The sequence below is a fragment of the Vicugna pacos genome, chromosome 27, assembly GCF_048564905.1.
Source record: "Vicugna pacos chromosome 27, VicPac4, whole genome shotgun sequence".
NCBI classification, from domain to species: domain Eukaryota; kingdom Metazoa; phylum Chordata; class Mammalia; order Artiodactyla; family Camelidae; genus Vicugna; species Vicugna pacos.
This window is the reverse complement of record NC_133013.1, coordinates 19,717,519-19,745,286: the sequence shown is the minus strand read 5'-3', so window position 1 is coordinate 19,745,286 and position 27,768 is coordinate 19,717,519. Positions and strand designations below refer to the sequence as shown.

At 37.8% G+C, this 27,768-nt stretch overlaps 1 protein-coding gene and 1 long non-coding RNA gene across 15 annotated transcripts in view; one reads left to right on the top strand and one right to left on the bottom strand.

The window, feature by feature from the left end:
• The window catches only part of CPEB1 (cytoplasmic polyadenylation element binding protein 1), a 67,255-nt gene that overhangs the window by 14,010 nt on the left and 25,477 nt on the right, over positions 1-27,768 (top strand). For 9 of the 14 annotated variants that reach the window (XM_072950862.1, XM_072950857.1, XM_072950851.1 and 6 more), the window contains exon 2: positions 1,269-1,443. The exons of 4 other annotated variants lie outside the window; for them this stretch is intronic. In XM_072950862.1, coding sequence (XP_072806963.1) covers positions 1,368-1,443 — 76 coding nt within the window. In that variant the 5' untranslated portion in view covers positions 1,269-1,367. Of the gene's footprint in view, positions 1-486; positions 505-1,268; positions 1,444-27,768 lie in introns of those variants that run through there. One more of the 14 variants, XM_072950850.1, reaches the window with a different exon arrangement.
• Positions 10,068-18,985, bottom strand: LOC140689729 (uncharacterized). The gene is made up of 3 exons (XR_012064803.1): positions 18,886-18,985; positions 18,259-18,405; positions 10,068-10,254 (listed from the first exon to the last, which is right to left on the bottom strand). It is a non-coding gene; the product is annotated as an uncharacterized lncRNA (long non-coding RNA).

Here is a 27,768-nt window from a genome sequence, read left to right as displayed (position 1 = left end):
ATGAGATCTTAGGTACTAGTTTCCTTACTTTTTTTATTTTCCCCAAGGTAATTGGGAATCACAGAACGGATGATTCAGACTCCCATTAGAAGATTCAGTCCGTCAGCCAGTGTTTCATTGCTTAGATGCCAGGCATCGGATGTGGTGATATGGGAGACTGGAGAGTGAAGAATGATACCTCGGTTTCTTTCTAGGGTGCCTGGAGGAAGGTGGTTGTATTTACTGAGATGGAGAATACCAAAAGAATCAGCTGTGTGTGAGCGGGGGTTCAGTTCATGTTTATGTATCTGGGAGTGCTTTTTTCATTCAGTAATGTTTTACACGAATTGTGTGTGCTTTTAGTCACCACATAGAGTTGTATAACTAAACAGTTCCCTTTGGGTGGTGATTGTACCACTCTTGGTCCTTACCGAGTCTTTTCCTGTAATTATATCTTCAGGTGTAAAAACTAGCAGCTCCTACATGCCAGCACCATGCTAAATGCTGTATACACCTTATCACAAGGTTGGTGGGTACTCCTTTCCCATTTCACAGAGGCATAGAGGTTAATAACTGCTCATAAATGACAGAATCAAACTTTTTAAACAACTGTATTGAGATATACATAACCATAAAGTTCACATTTCAGTGTACAGTTCATTGATTTCTAGCATATTTGTAATTTTGTAATCATCACCATAATCTTATTTTAGAATATTTTCATCATCTCAAGAAGAAACCTTGTACCCGCTAGACACCAGCCTCTAGCCTCCTCCCCACCTCTCCAGCTGAAGGCAGTTAATCTGCTTTAGATTTCCCTGTTCTGGACATTTCATATAAATGGGCTCATATAATCTGTGGTCTTTTATGACTGGCTTCTTTCACTTAGTGTTTTTAAGATTTACCCATATTGTAATATGTATCAGTGCTTCATTCTTTTTTATTGTGAAATAATCTATTGTATAGATAAACCCCAAGACTTGAACCAGGTATCAGGTATGTCTGGTTCTGAGGCTCATGCTGCTGCTCCCATGCCGTTCTTCCTGGACACATCCCACTACGTTAGATGGTTCTTGAGGCAGCACCTTACATTTGGTGTTTTTCCCTCTTACAGTTCTCTCAGGGCATCTTGTTCACAGTGAGCACTCAAAAGTATTTTAATATATAGGCAAGAAACCCAAGCCCTTGTTGCTTTATCTGACTCATCGTGGTGGGTTAGAAGAAAGAAGGTGTGAAGTCTCTGTCATAAAGGAGAGTAGAAAACCTAAATACCTTTTCTCTGTGTCTAGGAAGAAGAGGCGGGAAGGATAAAAGATTGCTGGGACAACCAGGAAGCACCTGCACTCTCCACATGTAGCAATGCCAATATCTTTCGAAGGATAAATGCCATGTTGGATAATTCTCTGGATTTCAGTAGAGTCTGCACTACACCCATAAATCGAGGAATTCATGACCATTTGCCAGGTGATTTAGATTTGAAAACTTGGATGTACTAGGCATGTATATACAGAGCTGTTTCTAGGCAGCTTCCTTGTGAAGCCTCTGAAGAATGACCTTGAATCTCTGGCAACACTTGCCCCTTTTGTAGTTTGCCTGTGGATTGGGTCCCCTTCTGGGTGAAGACTGCCTTTGACTATAATACAGAGATCTATTTTATAGTGATTTACAAGAAGATTGGATGAAAAAGGATAGGTCAAAGGTTTCAGGACTATTTATACGTACAATTACAAAGAGAGTCACATTTAGCTACATTTAAAAAGTTTTAAAAAGTATATTTTATCTAACCCAATATATGCAAAATATTATGTCAATGTGTAATCAATATAAAAACTATTAATGAGATAGTCTTGTTAGTACTAAGACTTCAAGATCCAATGTCTACTTTCACATTTATAGCACAGCTCAGTTTGAACTAGCTACATTTCAGGTGCTCAGTAGCCACATGACTAGTGGCTACTGTAGTGGATAATGCAACTCTTGAATATTTTAATTGCTTTTAGACATGAGTGTAAGTCAACAAGCATTTGGTTTTTATGATATTCAGGCTAGTCCACAGAAGAATGGAGGGAGAAGGCAGCATCTCCTGAGGATGATACTTCACAAGGAGGCTTGGATGTCCTAACAGTGTTTCACAATCTTTTTGTGGGAGTCACACCATATTATAAGAATGTTGATGGGATATTTTTTGTTTGCATTATTTTAGATGAAAGTGAACATGTTTTTAATTTTTTAAATGGACCTTGAAAATATTTGATAACAACAGAGATTCTCAGAAAAAGGACTGGTAATCGCTGTGTTTTAGTTATGGACTCTTTGATTATTTAGCCTGGCCTTGGAAATAATTCCCACAGAAATGCAGGAACATGTGAACATGAAGTAGCTAAGTGTTTAAGAGAAGGCGGGAGACTGACCTGTGGAATTGTCGAATTTGTTTATTAAATTGTGCTAGAGAGGAAATGAGAGATTGTGGTGGTGGGGGCTGCAGGTGGATCTTGTCTCTTTTAACTTCCAAAAAAGTATGCATATAATTTATTTTCTGGTAATTTGAGTAAGCCGTGAGCTAACCTTTATTCTTCTTTAGCTTATGCTGAATTAAAGACTCAAGAGAACCTGTTTGGTTCTACATACATGTTGTTTTTCTCTTTTGAGAAAATTGCATGAATTATATTCAAATAAGAATGACAAGCATCAATGACTTAAATCTCACTGGGTTGCTTCAGACATGCTGGAAACTTTATGGTGTTTATTTTTCAGCTACGCTAGGTTGTTGACCTGAGTAAGGGAAAGGACCCATGGTCAGTAAGAGAGGAACTTTGAGGAGTGTATGTTTAGAGTTGGCTAGGGAGCCCAATGGCCTCACTGGTAAGATGCCAGGCTCTTATGAAAGTGTTACCATTGCACTCTGCCCAGGTCAGTGACTAGCCAAACTACAAGGCATAGACTTCTTGGCTTCTTCGGAGCCTTCTTGGGCACACATTCAAAAGGTACAATAGGAAGAGTACCTTGAAGGAATAGGGGAACCTGGGTTCTAAGTTTAACCTCGGGTACTGAGAAAGTTAGTAGTTTTTCCACCTGTAGGACAGAATGGTACATACCCCCAAATGCCTCTCAAGGTTCTTCTCCTGGGGCTCAGATGAGGAAGCAGTACTGAAGTTTGAAGGGACTTCAAGGGATTGTAGGAGAGATTCTGGTCAAGGTAGCAGGTGTTCTGGGCCCTGTGCACATACCTAGCGCCCACTATATGGCCAGCTATCTCCCTGTCCCCACCTGAAATACTGGCTCAGGGCTATGGGCTCTTGGTCCCAAGTGGTAACGGAGAACTGCGTGGCCTATGGCAGAGAGCAGCTTTCCCAGGTCTCCTCCGCAAAAAAACCCACCTTGTGGTTAATGAGGAAGTAAACCTGGGTATGTATTTTCCATGAAGATCTGTAAGAAATAACCTGAATTTGTAGCTTCTGGTCAAAAGTAATTTTGTTACCTAAGAAGATAATCAGAATGATGAAAACTTAAGAACAAGATTGTTGCAGCATCATAACTAGGGACAATTTGGTGAGAACAAAAGCTTAAGTAACCATACAGTGGAATGTTCTGCAGTTATTAAATGTGCTGTTTGTAGGAGACTACGTAATGACATAGACAATCACAGAAACCGAAATGAAAAAGTACAAAATAGTATATGGTCTTAGGTACGTATAAATGCAAAGAGAAAGACTGGAATAACAAGATGTAAATGTAACAGTGAAGGCATTAGAGATGATTTTTTTTCTGGGTACTTTTCCCACTAGTTCTTCTGTAAAAAAACAAAAACAAAAACAAAATCCATGTTTTATAATAACAACTTGTTAAAAATGGTGTATTTTGGCACAGTGTTTCACATTGCTGTTTGGATTTTGCATAGATGACAATTACTTTTAATTGCAAAACTTGTTTCATGTAGGTATACCTGACTTTGCAATAGTTACATACCACTTATTTTTTCCATTTGAACAAATGTTTGAGTCAAGTCATTTGCAAGGCTGTTTGTTAGCTGTGACAAAATTTCATTGCATATGGTTTGCAGTAAGAGTAGTAACAGAACTACACACTTGGTTGATAAGGTGTTATTGGAGAAGTGCTGTGACAAGGTCAAAGGAGGGAGAGGCTGTATTGGTTAGGGAACTAGGAAACACTTTTTGGATAAAGCAGCATTTGAAATAGGCCTTTAAGAAGAGAAAGTTATTTCAGTGTAACTGGATGTTGAGTAGATTTTTTTCTTGCTTTAAAATTGGCTTTGGGGTCCAACCCTGAGAATGAGGAAGTGTGAAGTGACCGTGGTACAATGTCAGTCCCCAAAAATGAGGGCTCACTGAGGGCTTACCAAGAGGCCACAGAGCTGTTCTTGCTACCACAAACATGATCTCAGCCTTCCCCTGGTCTGTATAAGAAGACTGCTTTTGGAGGGTAGCATTTGATGTGATTTCATCCCCACTCAGTGGAGCATGTAGGAGAGTAGGGTGGGATGCTGCTTCCTCTGTGAAGCTAGGCAAGGTCTTCTAGGAGAAGCATTTGTGTAGACTGATGATGCTTCCAAGAAAGAAGGCAAGGTTGAGCCCCTTGTTAGGCAGCAGACTTGCTCTCTGTCCTTGACTGAGTAGAGATGAAAGAGAAATTGGAAGGTGATGCCAGGCAGGGAGAGGAGGAGAGTAGCTGAAGCTGTCTTAATGCCCACCGGTTGACATGCAGGGAAGTTGTGACTTTCTGTGGTTCAGGGGAAGTCACATAAGGCCTGAGCTTTGGGGCTAGTGTCCCACCAAGAAGGCCCTTGTTGTGTGTGGGGTGGTAGGAGTTGGGATGGTGCTGGAAGGTTAGGCCAGAGCTAGGTCTCTTTCCCAAGCAGCCGTGTGGAGGGGATGTACACAGTCTTCATGAGAGGGATGCCTGCCACCTAGAGGGCCCTTTCCACACTCCCTAATCCTTTAAGCTATAATCTGTTCAACTCTGTGAGGAAGGAAGGAAGGAAATCGGCTGTAAATGGAAATGTGATTAAAGCATAAATGAACTGAGTTTTTATTAAGTGTCTGTACAGTGTGAAAATTGGTAAGATGACCTTAAGGGAGGGATAGGTAGGGAGACTGAGTATATAATATGGCTAGGGGCAGTGACTGGAGGGAGAAGTTTCATGTTAACTCATTGAGATGAGACTTCTCCGTAACCATTTAAAATAGCTTGAAAGCTTACAAAAGGGATAGATTAGCCAAAGTAGTTCAAAATAAGTAAGATGTGGGACTGAAATGCTGATTCATATTTTTTGTTTAAGTATAATAAACATACAGAAAAGTACATAAGTAAAGAGCTCACACTTTGTCAAACTGAACACAAGCATGTACCCAGCACCCAGATCTAGACGAACTGCTGACTTTTAATTTAGGACCAAAGAATTGTATAGTTGTAGCTTGATATATTGAATTTCTGACCGAGATGGTTTCCTTTTTTATTCTGGGGCATCATTAAACAGTATCATCACTAAATTATCTGAAAAGCTATTCTGAAATAAACTTTAATATATTCAGTCCCAGCTAACAGGAGACAGTTCAAATTACTCTCGGGAAGTCCTGTTTCCCACAAAATAAATTTTTGTGGAAGCTTAATATATGGCTTTAACAGTTAAGTGATTAAAAATGTAACTTTTTATCAAAGTATAACATGCATGAAAGTATGTAAGTGATAAATATGCAGATTTAATGAATTTTCACATTCCGAACACATTGTGTATGTCCACTTAACTACAAAGGCAATAGACCAGAAGCCCCCTGGCGATCCTGCAGCCTCTTCACTAGTGAAGGGTACACCACTATGCTGACTTTTAAATGCATAAATTTTTTACCTGTTTTGGAATTGCTATAAATAGAGTCATAAATATGTACTCTTAAGCTATGAGATTTATCCATATTACAGCAGTGGTTGTAGATCATTTGTTCCCATTGCTGTACAGTATTCTGTTGTATGAATGTGCCGAGCTTATTCACTGCTGTTAATAGGCATTTGGGGCCATTATGAGTAGTGCTGCTATGAACATGTCTTTTGGCGAATTTATTTCTCTTGGGTGTACTCCTAGCAGAGAGAATATTGGCTTACAGGGTTTGTGTGATTTCAGCATTAATAGATGCTGTCAGTTTTTCACAGGGATTACATCAGTTTATACTTGTGACAGTGTCAGATGATTTGGATTCTTCTACATCCTCACCAATAATTGGTGTACTGTCTTTTTCACCTTAGCCATTTTGGTGAGTGTATGACAGTATCTCTATTGCGGTTTTAATTTTCATTTCCCCGATGTTTCAGGAAGTTGAGCACCTTTTCATGTTTGTTGACCTTTGGATATCCTGTTTCCTGAAGTGCCTCTTTAGGTCTTACACTCATTTTCTTTAGGGTTATGATTTATTGCAGTTTTGATGTGTGTGTACATATTTAGACTTCAGTCACTTTCATTGGTTTTTTAGATTATCATTTTTGAACTGATTTTCTTGACTTTTCTGAATTAAGTGTAGCATACGTGTCCAGGAATTTGCTGAAATCATTGTACACTGTAAGTCATGGAGTAAACATCTACGTAACTACTACTTACATTACCAGTACCCCAAAAGTTCCCCATGTTTTCCCTAATGATCACATCTCCCTTTCCCCAGATTTAACCATTATCTTTCTGTGCTTTTCTATATATAGTTTATCCACATGCAAATATCCCTATATAACTATTTAAATTTTGAACTGGTGGCTTATTTCCATCATGACTGTGGGCTGTTGGTTTTCAAGGTTACTGCAGAGCTAGGGAGGAGGAGACGGGAAGAGTGCAAGATAAAGGCCACAAAGAATAGTTTTTTTTAACCAAGATTCTGCTGTTTTGTCTTTGTGTTTTAAATAAATGTTCCTGATTACTGCAAGCCTTTGTTTTATTTCCAGAGGCCCCAAAAAATCTATTCTGACACATTTTGCCAGTGTTCTCCCTGGTTTTATGGAGGAAAGAATTTTCAGAGGTCCTTGTTCTGCCGTTTCACTGATACCATCCTGATCATAAACTTTTAATCTTTCTAATACTTGCACCAAAGTCTACACATTTCCTTCTTAGCATGGGTTTAAGTGCATTCTATGATTTGTGATAAATTTTTAATTATCATTCAGTTAAAAATATTTTCTAATTTCCATTGGATACCGTGTTGACCCCTGAAGAAATAGGTGGTTTAACTTTAAAACGTTTAGAACTTTTTCTTGTCTTTTTATAGTGAAATTTTATCTAAATTCTCCTATGATCATAGAATATCTTCCATGTGATTTTAGTCTTTGAAAGTCGTTGAGACTTTCTTTATGCCCTACTTCGTCAAATGTTTTGTGTATACTTTTGAAGAAGGTGTGTTGAGCACATGTTGGATGGAGTATTCTGTTTATGTCAATTAGGTCAAGTTTGTTAATTTTATGTTTCAGATCCTCTTTATTTTTATTTTATTTTTTTTAGTCTGTCAGTTAACTGAGAGAGAAATGTGTTAAAACCACTCGCTTTTGTTACAGTCTTGTCTATCTCTCTTTTTAGATGTGCTGATTTTTTTCTTTATAGATTTTTGTAGACTGTTAAATTTTAAAATTACATCCTCTTGTGAATTGGTCCCTTTATACTTATGAAATGCTCTTGTTTATCTCATGTTTTTGCCTTAACGTTATTTTGATATTTGTATAGTTACACCAGCTTTCCTTAATTATTTTTGGCATGGTGTATCTTTTCTTGTATTTTTCAACCTGTAAGCAACCTTGTATTTTTAAGACATGACTTTGGTAATCAGCATATAGTTAAGATTTTGATTTTAACTCATTGTGCTATAGTATGTGTCTTAATTGCAGTTTTTTTTTAAAGCATGTAGTTGAACTATTAACATACTTATGCTTAAATCTATCTTTATTAGGTCTTCTCTTAGTCCTTCATGTTCTGTGTCCTTTCGGATAAATCAAGTATTCTTTATTCAAAGTTACTCCTATTGTTTGGTTAAACATCCTTTTACCGTTCTTTTTGTGACTATCCTAGAAATTACAACATATATCTTAGACTTATTACCACAAATTAATGCTTTTATCACTTCTGGAAAATGCAAGGACCTTACAGAACTCTGGTTACTCTGTCTCCACAGCTTTCATAGTAGGCATTTTAACTGTATATTTTTAAATCCCAGGAGGAATTATTTTATATAAGCATTATTTACTTAGTCTTGCTCACACATATCCTCTTTTTGTTGCTGCTCTTTGCTGAATTTCTGTGCTTCCATGTAAGTTCATTTTCCTTCTGCCTGAGGAACATTTTTAGTGTTTTCTTTAGTGTGAATGTAGTGGTAATGAATTCTTTAATCTTCCCTGAAGATGTTTTTATTTCACCTTTATTTCTTAGAATGTACTTGCTGGTTACAGAATTCTTGCTTGGCATTTATCATTCCACTCTATATATTTATCTTCAGGGTCTCGGGGTTTTGTTGACAAATCTTTTTGGAAATTTCTTGTTGTCTGTCTCTTACTCTTTGTTTTAATTTTCCCTATTAGTATATTAGTCTTTTCTGCTGTTTCACTCTTAGTCTACACATGATATCTTTGTTATTCTTGCTTGCGAGTTCATGGGCTTCTTATATGTATAGATTCGTATCTGTTAGTACTCATTTTACAGCCATTATCTCTTCATGTATTTCCTCTGCTTCATTTTTATCTCTTCTTATTCAGTGAGTCTAATTAAACATTTATTCTACTCTCTCATTCTGTCCTCCTCTCATCCTCTCTTTGGTATTTTCCTTTTGTTGTTGTTTTCTCCCCTTCATGTGAGAGATTTTTATCCTATATTCTAGTTTACTTCTTTTCCTGTACTCTGCCTCATTTGATGCTGAACTCCACCTTTGAGATTTTAATTTCCAATATCTTGGCAGAGGTTTGGAGCCCTGGTTTCATTCTGGTTCATTTCCACCCTGAGGTACCACAGGTGTTGTAGGTCAGTAGATGCAGTGGCCTGTTAGACCCCCTGCTGGGCATGCTTTGACTCTCGGCTTTCCTCCCTTTGCCTCTTCAGGCTTTAGAACCAAAACCTCAGTTTGCTGACTGGCAGATACTTTCATAAGGTCTGTGACTTTGGTACTCTGGTATTTTGCTTTCTCTTCTCGGTGTTTGCTTTTTGTCAGAATCAGAATGGTAGGTCTTTCCTGTCTTCTGAGATCTAAGATGATGTCTCTCTTTTTTATTAATTGAAGATTTTTTATTTTGGGGGAAGCAGGTTAATATGAATCACCTTGTCAGCCATTACTGGAAATGAAGCTTAAATGACTTAAAATTTTATTTAACCCTTATTTTAATTCTCCTCTAGGCTAGTACCTATTGTGAAGAGAAGTGAGATAGTACATGTGAAGAGCTTAGGAAGTGTCCAGTTGAGTGGTAGTGAGTAGTTTTTTCAATTTTACTTCATTTTTCAACATATTTTGTCCTCCTGCTTATTATAATTCTGAAAAAACTACTTTGTCTTTGTCTTTTCACCTCAATATTATGTTTTCTAGCTCTTTCTTTTCTACCATTCAGACCACATATTGGTTTTACTTACATAATCAAATTTTAACTTTCAGTGTCCCCAGTTGATAGTCTGTTATCTTTCTGGGCATACAGTATTTATTTTAAAATCTTGTTCTTGGCTTTATTATCCTTTATTCCCTCAAGATTTTATGGTAAGATTTCTGCCTCATTGAATCTGTTGGTTTTCTGAAAATATTTGGTTAATACTGGTTGTAATTTGTATTTTTAAGTGACCTTTGTATTTAAGATTGCCTGAAAGCTTGTGTGGAGATACTAAATAAGTTTATTCCAGCCTGACTTCAGAATGAGAATACTTTGTAGGTCATATTGGATACTTCTATAGAGTGATCTTAGCAGCTATTGATGATCACTACTTAGATGCATTAATTTATTAGGGATTGCCAAATAGCAATTCTCTAATTCTCATGTGTTCGTGTATTAACGGCTACACTTTTACAAAAGTAAACTTACTTTCATCAACTGTTTGGTTAACCTGAAGAATAGAACACTTAGTAAAGGCAGATAAATGCATGATTATTTTTCTGTATTTTCTTTCCTAATGTTGAGCTTATTCTCCAGAATTCTTCAAAGCTGACCAGTAAATTGTTTTTCAGTGTCAGTGTGGATTCATGGGTTTAGTGTGTTTGATGTGTCTTGATCCATTGCAGTCATCCTCTTCTGTTCACATTGTCTGATCTTCGAGCAGTTGAGCCTCTTCACACCCAGTAGGATGGATGTGAGGGGAAAAAAAAACATGCAGTAACAGTTGTTGAAAAACTAGAACTCTTACACATTGCTAATGTAAAATACAGCTGCTTTGAAAAACAGTTTGGCAGCTACTCAGAAGGTTAAATGTAGAGTTACTGTAATGACCCACAAATTTGTTCCTAGGAGTATACCTAAGAGAAATGAAAGCAGTGTTCACGCAAGACTTGTGCACGAATGTTTATAACCACATTTTTTCATAGTACCCAAAATGTGGAAACAGTTCAGATGTCTGTCAGTTGATAAGTAGATAAACAAAATGTGCTATAGCCATACAGTGGAATAGTTGGCAGTAAAAAGGAATGAAGACCTGTTTCATGCTAAAACACGTTAAAACTGTAAACAATATGCTAAAGTGAAAAAAGCTAGTTAAGGACAGCATATTACATCATTCCACTTATATGAGATGCCCAGAATAGGCAAGTCTGTAGGTACAGAAAGTAGATTAGTGGGTTGCTTAGGGCTGAGAGAGGTGGGAGGGAGTGGAGGTGACAGCTGAAGGGAATGGGTTTCTTTTTGAGGTGATGGAATGTTCTAAATCTAATTGTGATAATTGCACAACTCTGTGGAAGTACTAAAAACCATTGAATTGTATGCTTTTAATGGGTGGATATGTGACCAAGGAGAAAAGATACTTGCAATACACAACAGAAGGTTAACTTTCTTAAATTACAGAGTATTCTTATGAATTAATGAAACTAACAACCCCATAAAAATGGTTAAAACATACATGAAGAGGCAGTTCTTTCAGTCAACATATTACAAGCTGTTTTAGGTGCTGTGAATACAGATGTGAGCAGATGTGCACCCATAAAAGAGCTTTGAACTGTCTGTTACAGCAGAAGTATGGTGGGGAATAGGAACAAACAGTATGTCAGTTTACACGACGTGGTAGGAAAGAAAGAAAACAAGGGGTCACGGTAGGGAATGACTCGGGTTGGGGCTTAGTGGTTACATAAATTGTTTCCCCACATGCTGTTGAGGGAAGGCTTCTCTCTGAGGAAGTGACAGGCAGGCTGAAGACCTGAATGATGAAGAGCCAGCCATACAGAGAAACCAGGATAAAATTGTAAGCAGTGGGAACAGGAAGGCCTTGGGGTGGGTGGATGGACCTGAAGCTGGTATACTTAAGGAGTGGCAAGGCTTTGGGGGGTGGGGGGTAGGAAGTGTGTGAAGTGGTAAAGCAGAGAGCGATCAAGAGGCTGTTGCAGTAGTCCAGGTGAGGAGTGTGTGTTAGCTTGGGCTAGTATGATACTAATGGCAGCAAGGTAAGTGGACAGATTTAATACACATTTCAGAAGTAGGTTTAACAAGATCTGCTGATAATGGGGCATGAAGAGGAATAGAATCAAATTTTGTCTAGCAAATCCATTTTCTGAGATGGGAACTATTAGGAGGAAAAGGGCGACAGGCAAATGAAAGAATGTTGAATCTTAAAAAAGTAAGTTAAGGAGATATGACAGACCCTTGTCATTCAGTCTCAGAATCTTATCAGAAACTAAAACAATGGGATTCTATTTTTTAACTGTCAGATTCATAAAAAGTAAGATTTGGGAAGAGTGTGGAGAAATAGTCCTTGTATAGTTAGGAATTTAAACTTCTGTGATTCCTGGGGCAATTTTGGCCAGCATCTGTCAGTTTAAAGCTGCTGGATCATGAATTCTGTGCACTTAACAAGTATATTTGCCTGAGAAAGACAAAATAAAGTGGAGGGATGTTTATTGCCTTATTTGCAGAACTAGGAATACAACTACTAGGAACAAACTGAATGTCCATCAGTTGAGAAATAGTTAAATATGTTATGTTCATAAAATGGACTATGTTGTCACAAAAGAAGGAAGTTGATCTGTATGTGCCCATATGGAAGGATCTCCAAAATATATCTGAAAAAAAGTGAAGTAGTAAATTTGTGTACATTTTTAAAAAAACTATGCATTTACATCCTTGTGTGTATGAAAGAATCTTTGAAAGACACCTCTTGGGCTGGGGAATTTGAGAAAGGAGATAATTCTCACTTCGTATTTTCCTTTCTTATCTGAAGTTGTACATGCTATGTTAATTAACTTTTAATATGGCAGTGATCTTCCCTGTAAGAAAGTCTTTGACTATATCTTACTTTCCTAACAGAATCCTAGAAGTACTAGACTACTAACATTTGTATTGGATATAAACATAAAGAGACTGTAATACTAATGACCAAAAAATATCCCAGAAGTTTTAATACCAAGTTCTTTTAAATAAAAATGAACTGTCTTCTTTTAAGAAAATGTACTGTGTTTTTAAAATTATGAGTTCCTTTGTTAGAGAGCCATATTCAGATTTTAAATTCTTCAAGCCATTTTCTGAGTTCTTGTAATATATATTTGCTATAGACAATTTGGAAAATTCAGTACAAATTTATATATTGTGCTGACTGCAGTCTACTGCATTTGCTTAGATTACTGGTAGTCTCTTTCTACATACTTCTGGATATTTTCGTGTAGCTATAATCATGCTTTCTATAGTTTATTCTCTCTCTCTCTGACACTTAAGCAGTCTCCTTTATCATGTGCTGATGAATTTTAATGGCTGAGTTCCTGTTCTATTATCAAAGAAATAGTTTCTCACCATTAATAGCTTTGTGACAACAATCTTTATAGGTAGATATTTCTCTGCATTTATGAGTATTTACTTAGGAAAGGTTTTTTTTTTTTTGCAAGAGAATTGCTAGGTTGAACTATTTAAATAATTTTTAAACTCTTGATGATTTATGGAAATGCTATCCCTTTTTTTATGGCCTCTCCAGCAGTTTGAGAGTGCTTTTCTCACCACATGTGTAGGGAAGAAAATTACCAAAATGACTGAATACCATTGAATATTACATCTTTAATGTTTCCAGGTTGGTAACCAGCATTCTTATTTTAATTCCCATTTCTTTTAAAGTGGAACAGTTTAAAAAAAAAACAGTATTAGTCTTTTATCTTTTCCCTATTGAATTCCTGCTCACCTTTTTTTTTTTTTTTCCCTCTATTGAGGTGGAAACTCCATCAGGCACTGAAAAATTAAACTATCTTAAAGACAGTTGTGATTCCTTCCTTTGTTAGGAAGTTAGAAGAAGATATATAGCTTTTTAATTCTTCCTTATCTAGTTTCTATGAAAAAATCCCATGGGGAAATGCTTTAAAATAGGTTTAGACTGGCAAGTATTCCTTACAGGCAACTTTAACTCTTTGAAATGTTAATGATGGCTGGGAATAGTAATCATCTTGAATTCACACCCCTGTGTGGTTCTAAACCCCTGTGTATAACAGTGTGTGTACAGATAAGAATCCAGATTTAGAATAGCTGTGAAACCCCAGTTTGAACCTATGTCCTTAGATCCTTTGCCGATAAACAGGAAAGTAGAAACTAAGTTGTAAGTGGCACTATTCATTCTTATGCAGATGAGTTGAGTTTTAGTTTTTACCAGCAATCTGGCTATCCTAGACAAAGTGTATCTTAAGTAACTTTGTTCTAACACCTGGAGAGGGAGAGATCAAATTTGTTTAATGTGCCCCTTAAAAAAAAAAGGAAAATAATATTTAAAATTAGAGGCCTCTGCAAAAAAGTGCCATAGTTTAAAGTATTTTAAATCTTACCAAGTACTTAGAAAAATGTAGTCAAATTATCTCTAGACTTTTTCCCTTTTTTTTTTTTTAACCTTGCAGAGGACAGTAATACCAGCTTACTAATGTAAAGGTAAGGGCATAGGATAAGAACTTATCCTCAAAGAAAAGAGGGCAAAAGAACTGAAAATTGATAGTTTCTTGCTGTTCTCTATTTCTTCTATTTGGGGAAAAAATGCTTCAACTGTCTAATAATCAGATGTAACTTAGATTAGCAAGATATTTGAAAAGCATACTTAAGGAAATATTAACCAGCATTCCCCTGTTAGGCCAGGAACCCCCTTACATACTTTATATCATCATGTCTCTTTCCTTCCTGGCACTTCACTCACATTCTAGCTTATCACTTGTGTGATTATTTGGATTGTCTCCACTACTAGATTGTAAATCCATAAAGGCAAGAGCTATAGCTGTTTTTCCTCGCTTACCATATTCCTGTTGCCTAGCTAGTGCCTGACACATGAGAATCTCATGTAATAGGTACGTTAAAAAAACTATTATATGGGCAGAACTTAAAGTTGAATAATATCAGTGTTGTTCATACATGCATCAAAAATAGTGTAAAAGGAATATAAAACTCTTTCATTTGGAGGAGATTGTAGGATTGAGGATGGAGGAGTGCTGAAAGAATGTGGAAGTGATCTTTTTTACTCTGTATTTATGTATTGTCTTGAGATGTTTACCTTATTTTGTTTGTTTTAGGGGTGGGAGGTAATTAGGTTGATTGACTGACTGAATGGAGGTCTTGGGGATTGAACCCAGGACCTCTTGTATGCTAAGCATGCGCTCTGCCACTGAGCAGTGCCCTTCCCCCAGTTTTTTACCTTTTTTAAGCACATGCAGTGTGAGTCTACACTGAGTGCTAGCTATGTCACCTTGGTTATCTTGCTCTACCTCCTTTGATCCTGGTGTCAGTACTTGTAAAATAATGGACTTAATGCCTTCTCCATATGGTGTTTTTTTAAGTTTAATAATATATTTTATTTAATCCAAAATATTATTTAAACATGTGGTTTATATGAAAGATTATTGAGATATTTATGATTTTCTTATACTGAGTCTTCAAAGTTTAGAAATTTAAAAAAATTTTATTGAGATATAATTGACATAACATTGTGTTAGTTTTAGGTATATAACAGTGGTTTGATATGTTTATTGTGAAATGATACAGAATTATTTTAATGACATGCATTATATTTTATACTCACAGCCCATCTCAATTTGAACTATACATTTTCATCAGAGTTGATAACATATTTAGGTGTCATAAAGTTAAAATGTAGATTCACATATTCAAGTTGTTCTAAACCATACTTAAGTTTTCCAGAAACAGACTTGAATTGCCAGTGTTTTAATTTAAATTTTAATCAGGTAAAATTAAAAATTTAATTTCCCCACTTGGAACAAGTACTTTTCAAGTACTCTGTGGCCTTATGTGGCTGGTGGGCTCTGAATTGGACATGTTGGATTGGCAGGACAGGAAGTGGCATCGATCCTCTTCTGTTCACCTAGGCCTCTTCCATCGGGGTTTGCTCATGTCTTCGGCTCTCTGAGAAAAATTCCCAGCTACCATATTTACTGTGGGCATGTTTTGGGGATGACTTCCATTGCACCATACAGTGTCCATCAGGGTTGATCGGGAAGCAGATCCACGATGAGCATTATGGACTAAGGGATTTAATTATAGGACTTAGTCATTACACAGTTGAGGGAGGAGTCGGGGGCTTGAAAGATCAGGGAAGTTTTACTAACCAGCCCTTTGGAAGCATTGGCATAGATGGACAGTTGGGGCTCACAGGGCACTCCGGAAAGTCATGAACATCTGGCCGCTAGATGTGAAGGGGAGCTGATGGAGAATCTGTAGAATGGTGGTGCTGCTGCTCCTGGGGGTGGGCCTGGGCTTGCTTTTGTGTTCAGGGCTTGTTGTAGGAAGAAGAGTTGGTTGTGGAGTGGAGAATGAGCACAGGCTGGAACCTGCCAGCGTCTCGGTGTTTGTCCCACACTGTGTTGAGCACTACCGACCTGATGCTCTTTTACACTCTCAGCCCAGTTCCAGGTACGATCATGTGTAGAGAGTGGGCAGAACAGCACTTGGACTTGAGTGGAGAGGAGTACAAGTGTAGGTAGAAGAGCTGTGGTAGAAAAGGGGCCTTGGGGGTCCAACTTTGAAACTCCAGTCCGTGAAAAGAAACACATCTTGTAAGGTTGCTCTGGAGCCTTTCCATAGACCCTGCTCATTTTCTCGCTTTATGAAGTAGGGAATGTGATGTTTAATTTTTGAAAGTCTTGGTCTGCATGGTACCATCCCCACCTGCTGGAATGTCAGGGCTTTGCCACTGAAAGCTAAGGCTGATTGTGTCGTCGTCACAGGTAGGATTGCTTCCACTTTAGTGTTTGCATTTCAGTTTCTGAATGTGGATGTTTTACATCTTACTGACTGAAGAAGAAATGGCTACAGTTAATGGGGGAAGAGGGAAATGTGCAGAGGTCAAGGGTTAAGGCTTCTTGAATCAGTACAAGAGAGGGTGTTTCTGGTGTGAAATGAGGGGTTCGACTAAGTAGATGTCAAAGTCTCTTCTATTGTTAGTGTTCTGTGATTTATTGAATTATCCTAATTTTATATTGTCACTGAACTCCTAATGTCAAATTTAAAATCTTTTAATATGGACTTTGTAAAAGTTTTTAATTTTTTGAATTTATTTGGGGGATGTTAAATCTGAGTTACCTTACCCTTCTTAAGAATATTATTCTTTTCATATTACAATAATGTGTTCACTGTAAAAAAAATTTTTTTTGAAGAAAACAGATACATTAGAAGAAAAAAATCATATGTAATTCCACTACTCAGAGATAACTACTGTTAACATTTTAGTATATCTCTCCAGTCTTTGTCTAACATACGTATTTATTAAGTGAAGCCTTTTCGGAACACACTAGTAGTTGGCCTTTCTCTTCCTTTTATCTTTCTGTCCTTAATTTTCTATGTCTTTTTCAAGGTTACATAGCATTTTACTATGTAGATAGATGTATTATGGGATTATTAATGGGGTCCATGGTAGAATTCAGCTAGTCTAATGTCTTGGGCAGATGAAAATTTAGATCTTTATTTTTAGCAATGTTTAACTGAAATGTAGCATTTCTTTGATTGTAAATGTTTGCAGCAAATCACAATAATATTAACAGGACCTAATACTTTGACAGTAATAATAGTCATCAGTAGGATGATCGGACATTTCCTGTCTGATTCCTTTACAGCCATTGCACAAACCTTGATATGTTTGTATTTATCACTACAAAATTATGATCACTATTTTATATATTTAACATTATCCTTAGAAAGCGTCCATCCATAGGCTTTAGCATATTGCCAGATGGTTCATGGTACAAAAAGTTAAGAATTTCAAACTATTGGAGATAGTTTGCTTAAATAGGTGTCTATTTTAAATAGGTGTCTATTTTAAACACTAGTAGAAGTACTTGAAGTTAAACTTTTGCCTATGTCTGTGATTATTTGGACACAGGATAAATCTCTAAAAGCATTTAGTGCACATGTCAGATTATTCTCTGGAAATATGTTGTAGCAGTTTACTCTCTAGTATATGAAAGCACCCAGTCTTTTAAAATCACTAGCTGTTGTATTCTCTAGGTCTGTCATCATTTGGCACGTAGGGTGTCTCCAATTTGGTGTAGTGTTTAAAAAACTTCTGAAAACCCCAAATTGAATAGTATGGCATCAGATAAAGTAGCACTTCATTGTGTTTAGGTTATATTAGTTTCATATACAACTTGGGGACACCACCTGGACAGCACATATTCCAGGACTCTGGACTGGAGTCTTCAAAACCTGCTTCAGAAACTCCTATACCAGCCATAGATCAGGTGGAACTGACTTGAATCGGCAGTCTTTTTTGTCCTCCATGAGGAAGAAATTTAATTGTCCTCTTCAAAAATAATAAAATGCACATGGAGGTAGCATCTTGGAAACACCAGAATGTGGAAGTTGACGTTTTACTGAGTAAGTGGGAGATTGAGGGGAGGAGCTAGTACTAAGAATTGAACTCCTGGTAGCCTGGGATGGGTGTAGAACAAAGCTCCATGGGGGCCTAATGGAAATGAGGACCCATTAATAATTTACTGATAAAAATAAGTCTGAGATGGGGAAGAGAGAGAGAGACACACACACACAGACACACACACACACACAGACACACACACACACATATATACATATACATATACATATACATATACATATACATATACATATACATATACATATACATATACATATACATATACATATACATACCTGGGCCTGAGAAAGTGCCCCAGAGTAGAGGAGAGGCAGGAGAGCAGGTTGGCCCCTGGTTTGGGGACCAAGAGATCTGGCTTTAGATCCCACCTCTGCCACTGAGTGGCTGTGTCACTTTGGCCCTCTCTGGGCCTTGTGTGCTCTCTAGTTTAAAAAAAGAAAAGAAAAAAAGGTTTAACCAGGTGGTCTGACTCTTATCTGGTGCCGGGGCACGAGGGGCTTTTGTCCCAGAGATTCTCATCCTGCCTAGTAATTACTTGTTAGGTCAATCCTTGCTAAAGGGCCTGAACTACACAGAACACTCTTATTTGCAAATGATCCAACAGCTAATTAGAACTTTAGCAAAATGTGGGATGTGTTGTAAGGCTGTTGGTATATAGTGCACAGATGAGGAAGAAATTGCTGAAAAACTAAGGATGCTGAATCCAGGGCCTCCAATTTTGTCAAAATTCTTGTCTCTTTGCTGCCTCTCTCCCAGTGTGAGTTTCATTTTCTCCTTTTGCACAATTGCCTATTATCTGAAGAAGGGGCTACGTTTACATCCTCTGGCATCACAGAGGCAGGAAATGATTCTTTCTCCTCTATATCCAGTTGGAAAAATATCAAGGAAGAAGTCCCAATTACCTTGTCTTGAGTTGAGCTCATACTTGAACTGGCCTCTATAGTCGTAGAGATGGGTTATTCTGGCCCATGTTGGGCCAGATGCCCACCTACGGACCATCACTGTAATCAGTGAGGCAGAATCTGGCAAGAAGATAGCATTTGCCTTTAGAACCACTTGTATGGTATAGGAAGAAAAACACAGTTAAACAAAAACCTAGTGTGGGGGAGATTTTAAAAAACATGATCTTGGGGATTCATGGATTAGGCAGCAGCAATCTTTAAACATATGTTTTTATACACCCCAGTTTTTAAAAACCATGTACCCCACAATGACATACCAGTTCACACCCATTGGGATGGTCATTGTCCATAAAAAAACCAAAACAGAAAATAGTAAGTATTGATGAGGATGTAGAGAAATTAAAACACTTGCACATTGCAGAATGTAAGATGGTACAGCTGCTCTGGTAAACAATATGGTAAACTTTTTATGTTAAAAAATTAAACAAATGATTTAGCAATTCTGTTTCTAAGTATATATGAAAAAGAACTGAATGCAGGGATGGGAACACATTTGTGCACTGATGTTTGTAGCGGTGCTATTCATAATGGCCAAAAGATGGAAATAACCCAGGTGTCCATGGACAGATGAATGGATAAACAAAATGTGGTATGTACATCCAATGGAATATTATTCAGCCTAAGAAAGGACAGAACTTCTGACCCATGCTGCCACATATATGTACCTTGAAGATGTTATGCCAAGTGAAATAAGCAGACACAAAGGACAACAGTTGTATGACTCCACTTCTAGGAGGTACCTAGAATGGTTGAGTTCATTGAGACAGAAGATGGGTTACCAGGACCTAGGGGAGGGGCTAGTGAGGAGTTAGTGTTTAATGGATGTAGAGTTTCAATTTGAGATGAAAAAGTTCTTGCAGTGGATAGTGGTGGTGGTGATAGTGCACAAAAATGTTGGTGAATTTAATGCCTCTGAATTGTACACTTAAAATGGTTAAATGGTAAATTTTTTGTATTATGTATGTCTTACCACGGTAAAAAAATTAAAAAAAAATACAATGTCCTTTCTCATTTAACTTCGTATCTAAATTTTAGTATACCTGGAAAATGAATACAGTGGAATCAAAATAGAGATTTGATACCTATTATCTATTTAAAAATATATAAATCCAGCTCTTTCACGGTGGGAAATTTTTCATTATTCCTTTTCTCCTTTACTTGTATTTCTAGTTTACTTCTAGTTTACTAAAAAATAGAATTTTATATTAATGTAATATTTTACACTTTAGTCATTTATTGATCATGTTATATTTCTCTGCAACAAAAACAGTATATAAATTGAAATTTTAAATTATTTCCTGTAACTAAAACGCTGAAGAGTTCTGGGTTGTTGTGAACATTGACTGCTAGGACAATTGATTAAGACAATCTAAAAGTTAAAATTTTTCATAAGATTTTATTCTTTATTTAATAATTATTTATTTTCTTCACAAGATAAATGAGGCGTTTTTATAACTCATGTAATTTTGGATGACTCATTTATTGCTAGAATGACTCAGGATTTTCAACACCAGATACATTCCTATTTTCTGTTTTTATAGATCTGTGCTTTTACTGAGTAAACTTGTTCACATAAATAAGTAGATGGGAAATAAAGGCGTTGTTAGAGCAGTGCCACTCAATTGTCTGAACTCCTTGAGTTCTGTGCAAAAAATCAGTCATCTATCATTATTTTTAGTCATTTGCCAGCAGTTCCATTCACTTCCTCATATTTGTAGAAAAGAAAGAATTAGAAACCATCTAATATGTGAAAAGATTTGTTATCTAAAGGTGTCAGTCATTGAATTTCTCTGTTTTATGGAAGTATACCAAGAATGGTTTATGGAGATTTCAGATGACTAAATATGTCTGTTATTCTTTTACTTAGAGACCTTGTTTAACTCAGTTTACCTACAGAATTGAGAAAATTAAAGTATTGTTAATATTTAAGTATGCCTTTACAAATATAATATTTTAAATGCTTTTTATCCAATCACTTTAATTATGTTTTGTTAAAACCTTGTGTCTGTAGATTTTAACTTGCTTTACTTATGGAAATTGTCAACCATAAATTCTAATTTAATGAAGATGGTTCTTATTTCAAACCAATTAGTTCAGTCAGACTTGCTTTGTGTCAGAAAAAGTCTAATAACTTCATTTTTCTCTAACATTTATTACAAACATTTTTAAGTATTCAGAATAGCTGAATGAGTTAAAAGGTGAATACCCATAATAGCTACCACCTAGATTCATTCTGCAATCAGCATTTTTTATTTGCTTTATCACATATCCACTTATTTATCTCCCTAGCCGTTTATCAGTTCATCTTATTTTTATGACGCATTTATTTCAGAGTATTTGCAGAGATGGTTATAATTCATTCCTAAATACTCTAGCAGGTGTATCATTAGCTAGTGGTCAGTATTTGTTTACAGTTTTTGGAGGTAAAATTAATACATGGTGAAGTGCACAAATCCTATGTGTATCAGATGCATTCTAACAAATGCATATACCTAACTTCCCACAAAATTCAGCTCCCACCACTGCCCCCTGGAGGCAACCGCCTGATTTCTTTTTACCATGTATTAGCTTTACCTGTTCTAGAACTTCAAATAAATGGAATCATGTATATCTGTACTCTCATGTAAGGTTTCTTTCACTCAGTGTAATTGAGATTCAGCCATGTTGTTGCATGTATCAATACTTTGTTCCTTTTTATTGTTGAGTAATATTACACTATGTGTATATACTACATTTTATTCTCCTGTTAATGGTCCCTTGGACTCTGTCCAGGTTTTTGTGATTATGAATAAAGCTGCTATTGCCACTCATGTACAGGTGTTTTTGTAGACGTACACTTTCATTGCTCTTAGATGAGTACTTAGGAGTAGAATTGCTGAGTCATAGGATAGTATCTGTTTAATTGTGTAAGAAACTAGCATACCTTTTTCAAAGTGATTGTACCATCATACAATAATGTATGGAAATTATGATTGGAACACCAAATGTTGGCAAACTGGAGCAGTCTTTTTAATTTTAGCCATCTGTTGGGTATGTAGTGTATCTCATTATGGTTTGATTTGCATTCATTTGACTAATGATATTGAGCACCTTTTCAAGTACTTATTGTCCAGTTATATATCTTTGTGTAAAATGCCTTTTGAAGATTTTGTGCCCTTTCAAAAATTGTTTTTTCTTTTACTTTTGAGTTAATATTTTTTAAAGAGCATTTGTTTTATCTTTTGTACAATTTTATTTATTTATTTATTTATTTATGAAGGGTAATTAGGTTTTATTTTTTAATGAAGGTACGGAGGATTGAACCCAGGACCTTATGCATGCTAAGCATGCGCTCTACCACTGAGCTGTACCCTCCCCGCCTTGAGTTGTTAATATTTCTTTTATACTCTAGATACAAGCCATTTGTCAGATATGGTTGCAGATATTTTCTACCATTTTGTAGCTTGCTTTATTTTCTCAATGATGTCTTAATGAGCAGAAGCTTTTAATTTTGATAAGTCCAGTTTAGCAAAACTTTCTGTAATAATCATTACTTTCTTTGTTTTCCATAAGAAACCTTTCTGTGCATTCCCCTACTCCAAGTCACAAAGACAGTCTTGTGTTTTCTTAGAGAAGCTTTTTAGAGTTAAAACTTTTACTTTGGGGTATCTCTGATCCTTATTAAATTAATGTTTGTATATGGTGTGAGGTAGATGGTCAAGGTTCATTTTTTTTCCCATGCAGATATTTGGTTGTTCCAGCACCATTTGTTATAAAGTCTCTCTCACTGAATTGCTTGACAGCGTATATATTATTGGGGTTGCATTGATCACTTTGGTGGAAATTAACTTTTTAATAATATTTAAATTTCCAATGTGTGAACTTGGTATATGCCATTTTAAAATCTAAACATTGTTTTCAGAAATATTACAGAAATCACTTTGAAATAATTTACAGAATTCATTTGAAGATTATCAAAATGTTCAAAACTAAAATAAGCCAATGACCATATTTTTATGATGGGAAGTACTAATGTTCTCTCATACCTTAATCTGTAATGTGATTTAATGCATAGCTGAAATTGTAAGGAAGCTTTCCTTGAACATCCTCGGCATCATGCCTTCTCCCTCTCCTGAACTACTGTTGCACTTACTAACATAAAGATTAACAGTACATTGTCCTCTAGAGTGTGAACTTTAAGGAAGTTGTGATTGACTCGGGTTTAGCCTTTAAAGTTTGATGAATAGTGTGAGGGAAAGTTAATAAGTAGGCCAGGGCTTGAAGATTGGCGTTGTTTTGAGAGGCCACAGAGAACTGTGCAAGGCCCTTGTTTAGGAGAATGAACACCATGAGGAGGGAGTGTTGAGTAATAATGAGATGAATTACCTGGAAGAAAGAGTCTGGGGCAGAAAAACCATTTTAAACTCTTACTATTCAAGGTGTGGTCAGCAAACCAGTAGTGTGGACGTCACTTGGGAGTAGGTTAAGAATGCAGATTCTGAGACCTGACCCACACCCACGGAGTCATTCCATGTTTTAGGATTCCCAAGTCATACTTGTGCCAATGAAAGTCTGAGAAATACTGCTGTGGGGAAACATGTGGCCTCCCTGGGTGAGTGGTGAAGGACCACAGTGCAGTCAGAGTGGTTGGTGCAATCTTGACAGGTGTCTCACTTCTTGCATTTTGGCTCTTTTCTCTTTAGGTTGCCAAAATGGATTTTCAAAATCATCATTTCTGTTTTCTTGATTTGAGGGGAGAAAATAGTCTTTTAAACAGTCTTTTTGGAAATACATTCTTAGAAATGCTATTTTGGGGCTTGTTAAAACTTGAAGAACCATAAATCACTGATTTAAGTAGCCTCAACTGACTGTAAAGTTAGTCATTTGAAAGAAATCTAATGGGGACAAGTGACTCGATGTCCTATCTCTGCTATTCCCGGGACTGGAATTTAGGGATGAAGTTGAGATTTTGTAAAGAGTTCAAGTGTGGTTGCTGTACAAGCTGTAATAGTGTACTTGTTAAAGTCTAAAGAGGAAAAAGAAAGGAAAGAACATCTTTTGTTATAATGTTTGTGCAATAACTGAAGGAAAATAAATTCAGTAGCAGCCTGCTACCCTCAGACGTTAGCTGCTTATATTTTTCTGTGTTCCTTTACCAACATCGTCTATCAACGTACAAAATTTTCATAGTTATAATCATGATATAGATGCAATGTTGTAGTCTGCTTATGTCATTTGACATATATTTTCCCTGCTCCCCAGCTCCTCCTCTTCCTTCCTTATCCAACTATTATTCTGCCTCTTCCTTCCTTTAATCCCTTACCTCCCTGACTGACCTCCCTAGCTCTGATCTCTGGTTCATCTTGGGCCCTCTGCCACATTATTTCCTGTTTAAGAGTGTAAAGAGATTTCCCCCTGCACGCCTGAGCATCAGTTTGGTATTCCAGCTTCTGTTCTTTCTGGTGTGGCTTGCCCAAACACACCTTGTTTACCTTCTCCCCTGTTACCTCCTTAGAACTAGGTCCCTTTTTTTTCTAGGATCAGCTTGTGATGCGTCTGCTCTGTGAAGTCGACTCAGGTCTCCCTGGGGCCTCGACTGACTTCTTACAGTCCCCACTGGCATTTATATACAATGGAACCTGCCTTAATGGTTTCACAAATGGGGGCCTAAAAGCACTGTCCTTTTGTTTCACTTCCCTACCTGCCAGATGCTCAAGAATGATAGTTACAGAGGACCCTGAACAATTTTGTGCTAAGTTTTGTTGGCAGAGGAGTCATCAGAGGGCAGACAGGTTCTTATACTGAGGATGGAGAGATTAGAATTGAGGCTGTACTGCTCTGAGTCCTAGGGCCAAGGCCCCTGGGACACCTCTGCATTTTGAGTTTGCCAGGGATACTCTGTTTTAGACTGTGGCAAAATTTGAACCTTGGGTCAGTTTACTTCCCTGAGTTTAGTTGCTAGGAAATTTGGGATATTAACTATAAAGAAGGTTAACTGCTATTTTTGAAGGGAGATGATTTAAAAATTTCAAACCAAATTAAGAAACTTAAATCGGAAACATTTTGTAGGTATTACTGTTGATGAAAGAAACTTGGAGCAGAAGGAATTTAAGTTGAGATGTTCAGATAGATTGCCTTAGAGTGAGGATTCTCACTTCATCATGTGCTGGTTACCAGCTTTTAGAATCTTCAGAGTGCCTAGTTGCTGCAGCTACAGATTATAAGGAACCTTCTCCAGTAAAAAGAGTCAAGTTTCCTGTCCAGCATCAGATGCGAGTTTGAGAAGCAAAGGTGAACTTTTACTCAAAAAAATGAACCTTTGCTTTTCAGACCTTTCAACTTACTGCATGTTAGCCTGTGTCTCAGACTTTATGTTAATATATATTGAAGAGAGAGAACAGAATGGGTGAGTTTGGGAGCAGGAAGCCTTTATAGAAGAGGCTTTTTTGAGGGAAATGTTTCTGAACACAAGATGGCTGCAGATAAGAGTGATGATGCCACCAGTTCATCTGGGATAGTCTTTGTTCAAGCTTTCTGCCCTGATGTGATATTCATATTTGCCCCCTTCCTCTCTCAAAAGTGCCTTGGTTTGGATGATAAATTATATGGTCTAGACCCTACTAAAAACAAAATATTGGTGAAATACTTTTGTGCTAGACACTGTGCCAAATGCTTTATATAATCCTTACAGACACCTGAAAGGTAGCTTCTGTTGCAACTTTACGGATGAAAAGATGCTCAGAAAGGCTTAGTAACTTGACTGAGGTCATATTGTCGCAGACCTGGTGAGTAAAAGCAAGAGCTATCAAACTTTTAAAGCTGCTTAATTTTTCCCAGCCTGCCACAATAAGGGTTTAAGGAGTGATCTAGTGAAGGAATCCTACAATGGTAGTGAAAACGTTTAACTGGAGGAATCAGTGGAATGGAGAATGTCTGAACAAGGATAAAGGTGATCTCTTAGTGGAGTTGCTGGGGGTAAAGGGAGGGTTGTGCTATATTTAGATCTCCAAGGTCTTAGATACTTGTAGCCATTTGTTGCTAAATGTCCTTAAATGAACCTGCTGCTCAGGCCTAGGGTCTTTCAGCTTGGGTTGGGAAGTTTGTGGTAGTGTATAGATCAGTCCTACTCAAAATTTTACGTGCATCAGTATCAACTGGGAATCTTGTTAAAATGTAGATCACTTCCATAGGTCTGTGGACCTATGGAAGCCTGAGATTCTGTGTTTATGACAAGCTCCTGGTGGTGTTGATACTGGCTGGTTCGGCCACACTGTACTTTGGGCAGCAAGAGTATAGCTGATGATTAGATTCTCTCTGCCTGGGGCATGGGGGGGAGCCATATACACAAAGGCGCTGACTCTAGAGGGAGAGAGGAGGAACGATTAATTCTAGATGCCCTCACATATGGGTGGAAGGGGCTATGTAGGTTTAGGGGAGAATGGGTACTTAAATACGGGTTTTTTTTTTTTAAAGGAAGCATTGTGTTTTTATAATTCATATGGATTACTTTTGTAAAGTGTATCCTTAGCTTAGGGGAGGGTGAACATAGAAGCAGGAGAGAGTGGTCTGGGGTGGGAGCAACACCAGTAGGGGTGAGTTCTTGCTCAGCCTTTGCAGTGGTGAACAAGACTTCAGCAAACACAGGGAGCAAGCAGAGCATCTACAGCCAGACAGGAATAACGTGGATGGATGACACAGCAGCAAAGCTCTTTAAAAGAAAAAAAAACTACAAGGGGAGGAGTCCCTCCCACAGACTGGCCGTTTTCCCCCTCTAGGCTATGCCTGAGTGCCTGTGGACAGAAGGGTACACTCAGGAGGCTCTGGCCAGCTGTCCCTGTGGCTAACAGCATTATCCCCTACTCTCCACCTTGGACCCTGCCCTGGGCAGTCCCAGGTGGGCATGCTTCCCGTATCTGGTTACTTCTTATAATGTGGAAGAACAAGCAGGGCAGAGTGCTGCTAGCCTGGTCTAGGTGTGAGCAGCCTGCCTGCTGAGGCTGGGACCTTTGCTTTACCCTGTTTTCTGAAGAAGAAGCCCTGTGGCTGGAGGTCATGGTGGAAAAGGACATGCAGAAGAGCACATTGGTGAACAGGAAAGCAGAGGTTCCAGAAGCTCTGGGCGGAGCTGGACTTTGTTGCTGGACCTGTGAGTGGTTATAGAAATAGGGCCTTGGTCCTGGGCAGCACCCCTGAGAGAGGACCCAGGTAGCCAAAGCCATTCGTGATCCCCACAGCTGGCCAGCATCCTCTCAGTGCTCCTGGAAGGGCAAGAGAAACAGTACTGACAGAGCCAGGTGATGGGTGCTTCTGAACACGGGGTTTCTGGTAGGGTGTGATACTGCTTCTGAGACTGTTTGTCTTGTTTTGGTCTGTCAAACACTGTTTTGGGAGTGTTTCTTCAGTCTGTGCCTACAGTTGCAGGAGGCTGGATCTGGTCCTGATATATCTGTTCATGATTAATGCTCGTCCTTTCGGGGTGAGGGAACTTGGGAGCAGGGAGTAGCCTAGTCAGGACAGATCCTACTCTAGCGTGTGGATTGTAGGTTATGCCTAGAGTAGCCCAGCGATCTCCCCCCACCCCCGCCAAAGCTGACCGCCTTTCTCTGTGATAAGCTGCTCCTGACAAGCCTGGAGCACCAGGTGGTGTTCCCCAGGGTCCAAGTGTACAGTGTTTTTCTGAAGGTTGTCCCATCCTCAGTGGTAAACACTGCTGTGTCAGGGTGCTGCTCAGGGGCCACTTGGAGCACATAGATTTTTGCTAGCAGAATTGTGAAGCTTTGCATTGGGCTGCAAAACCAGGGCTTGAGCAAGCAGCTGGAGAGAGTCCAGGACTAGAGTGTTTTT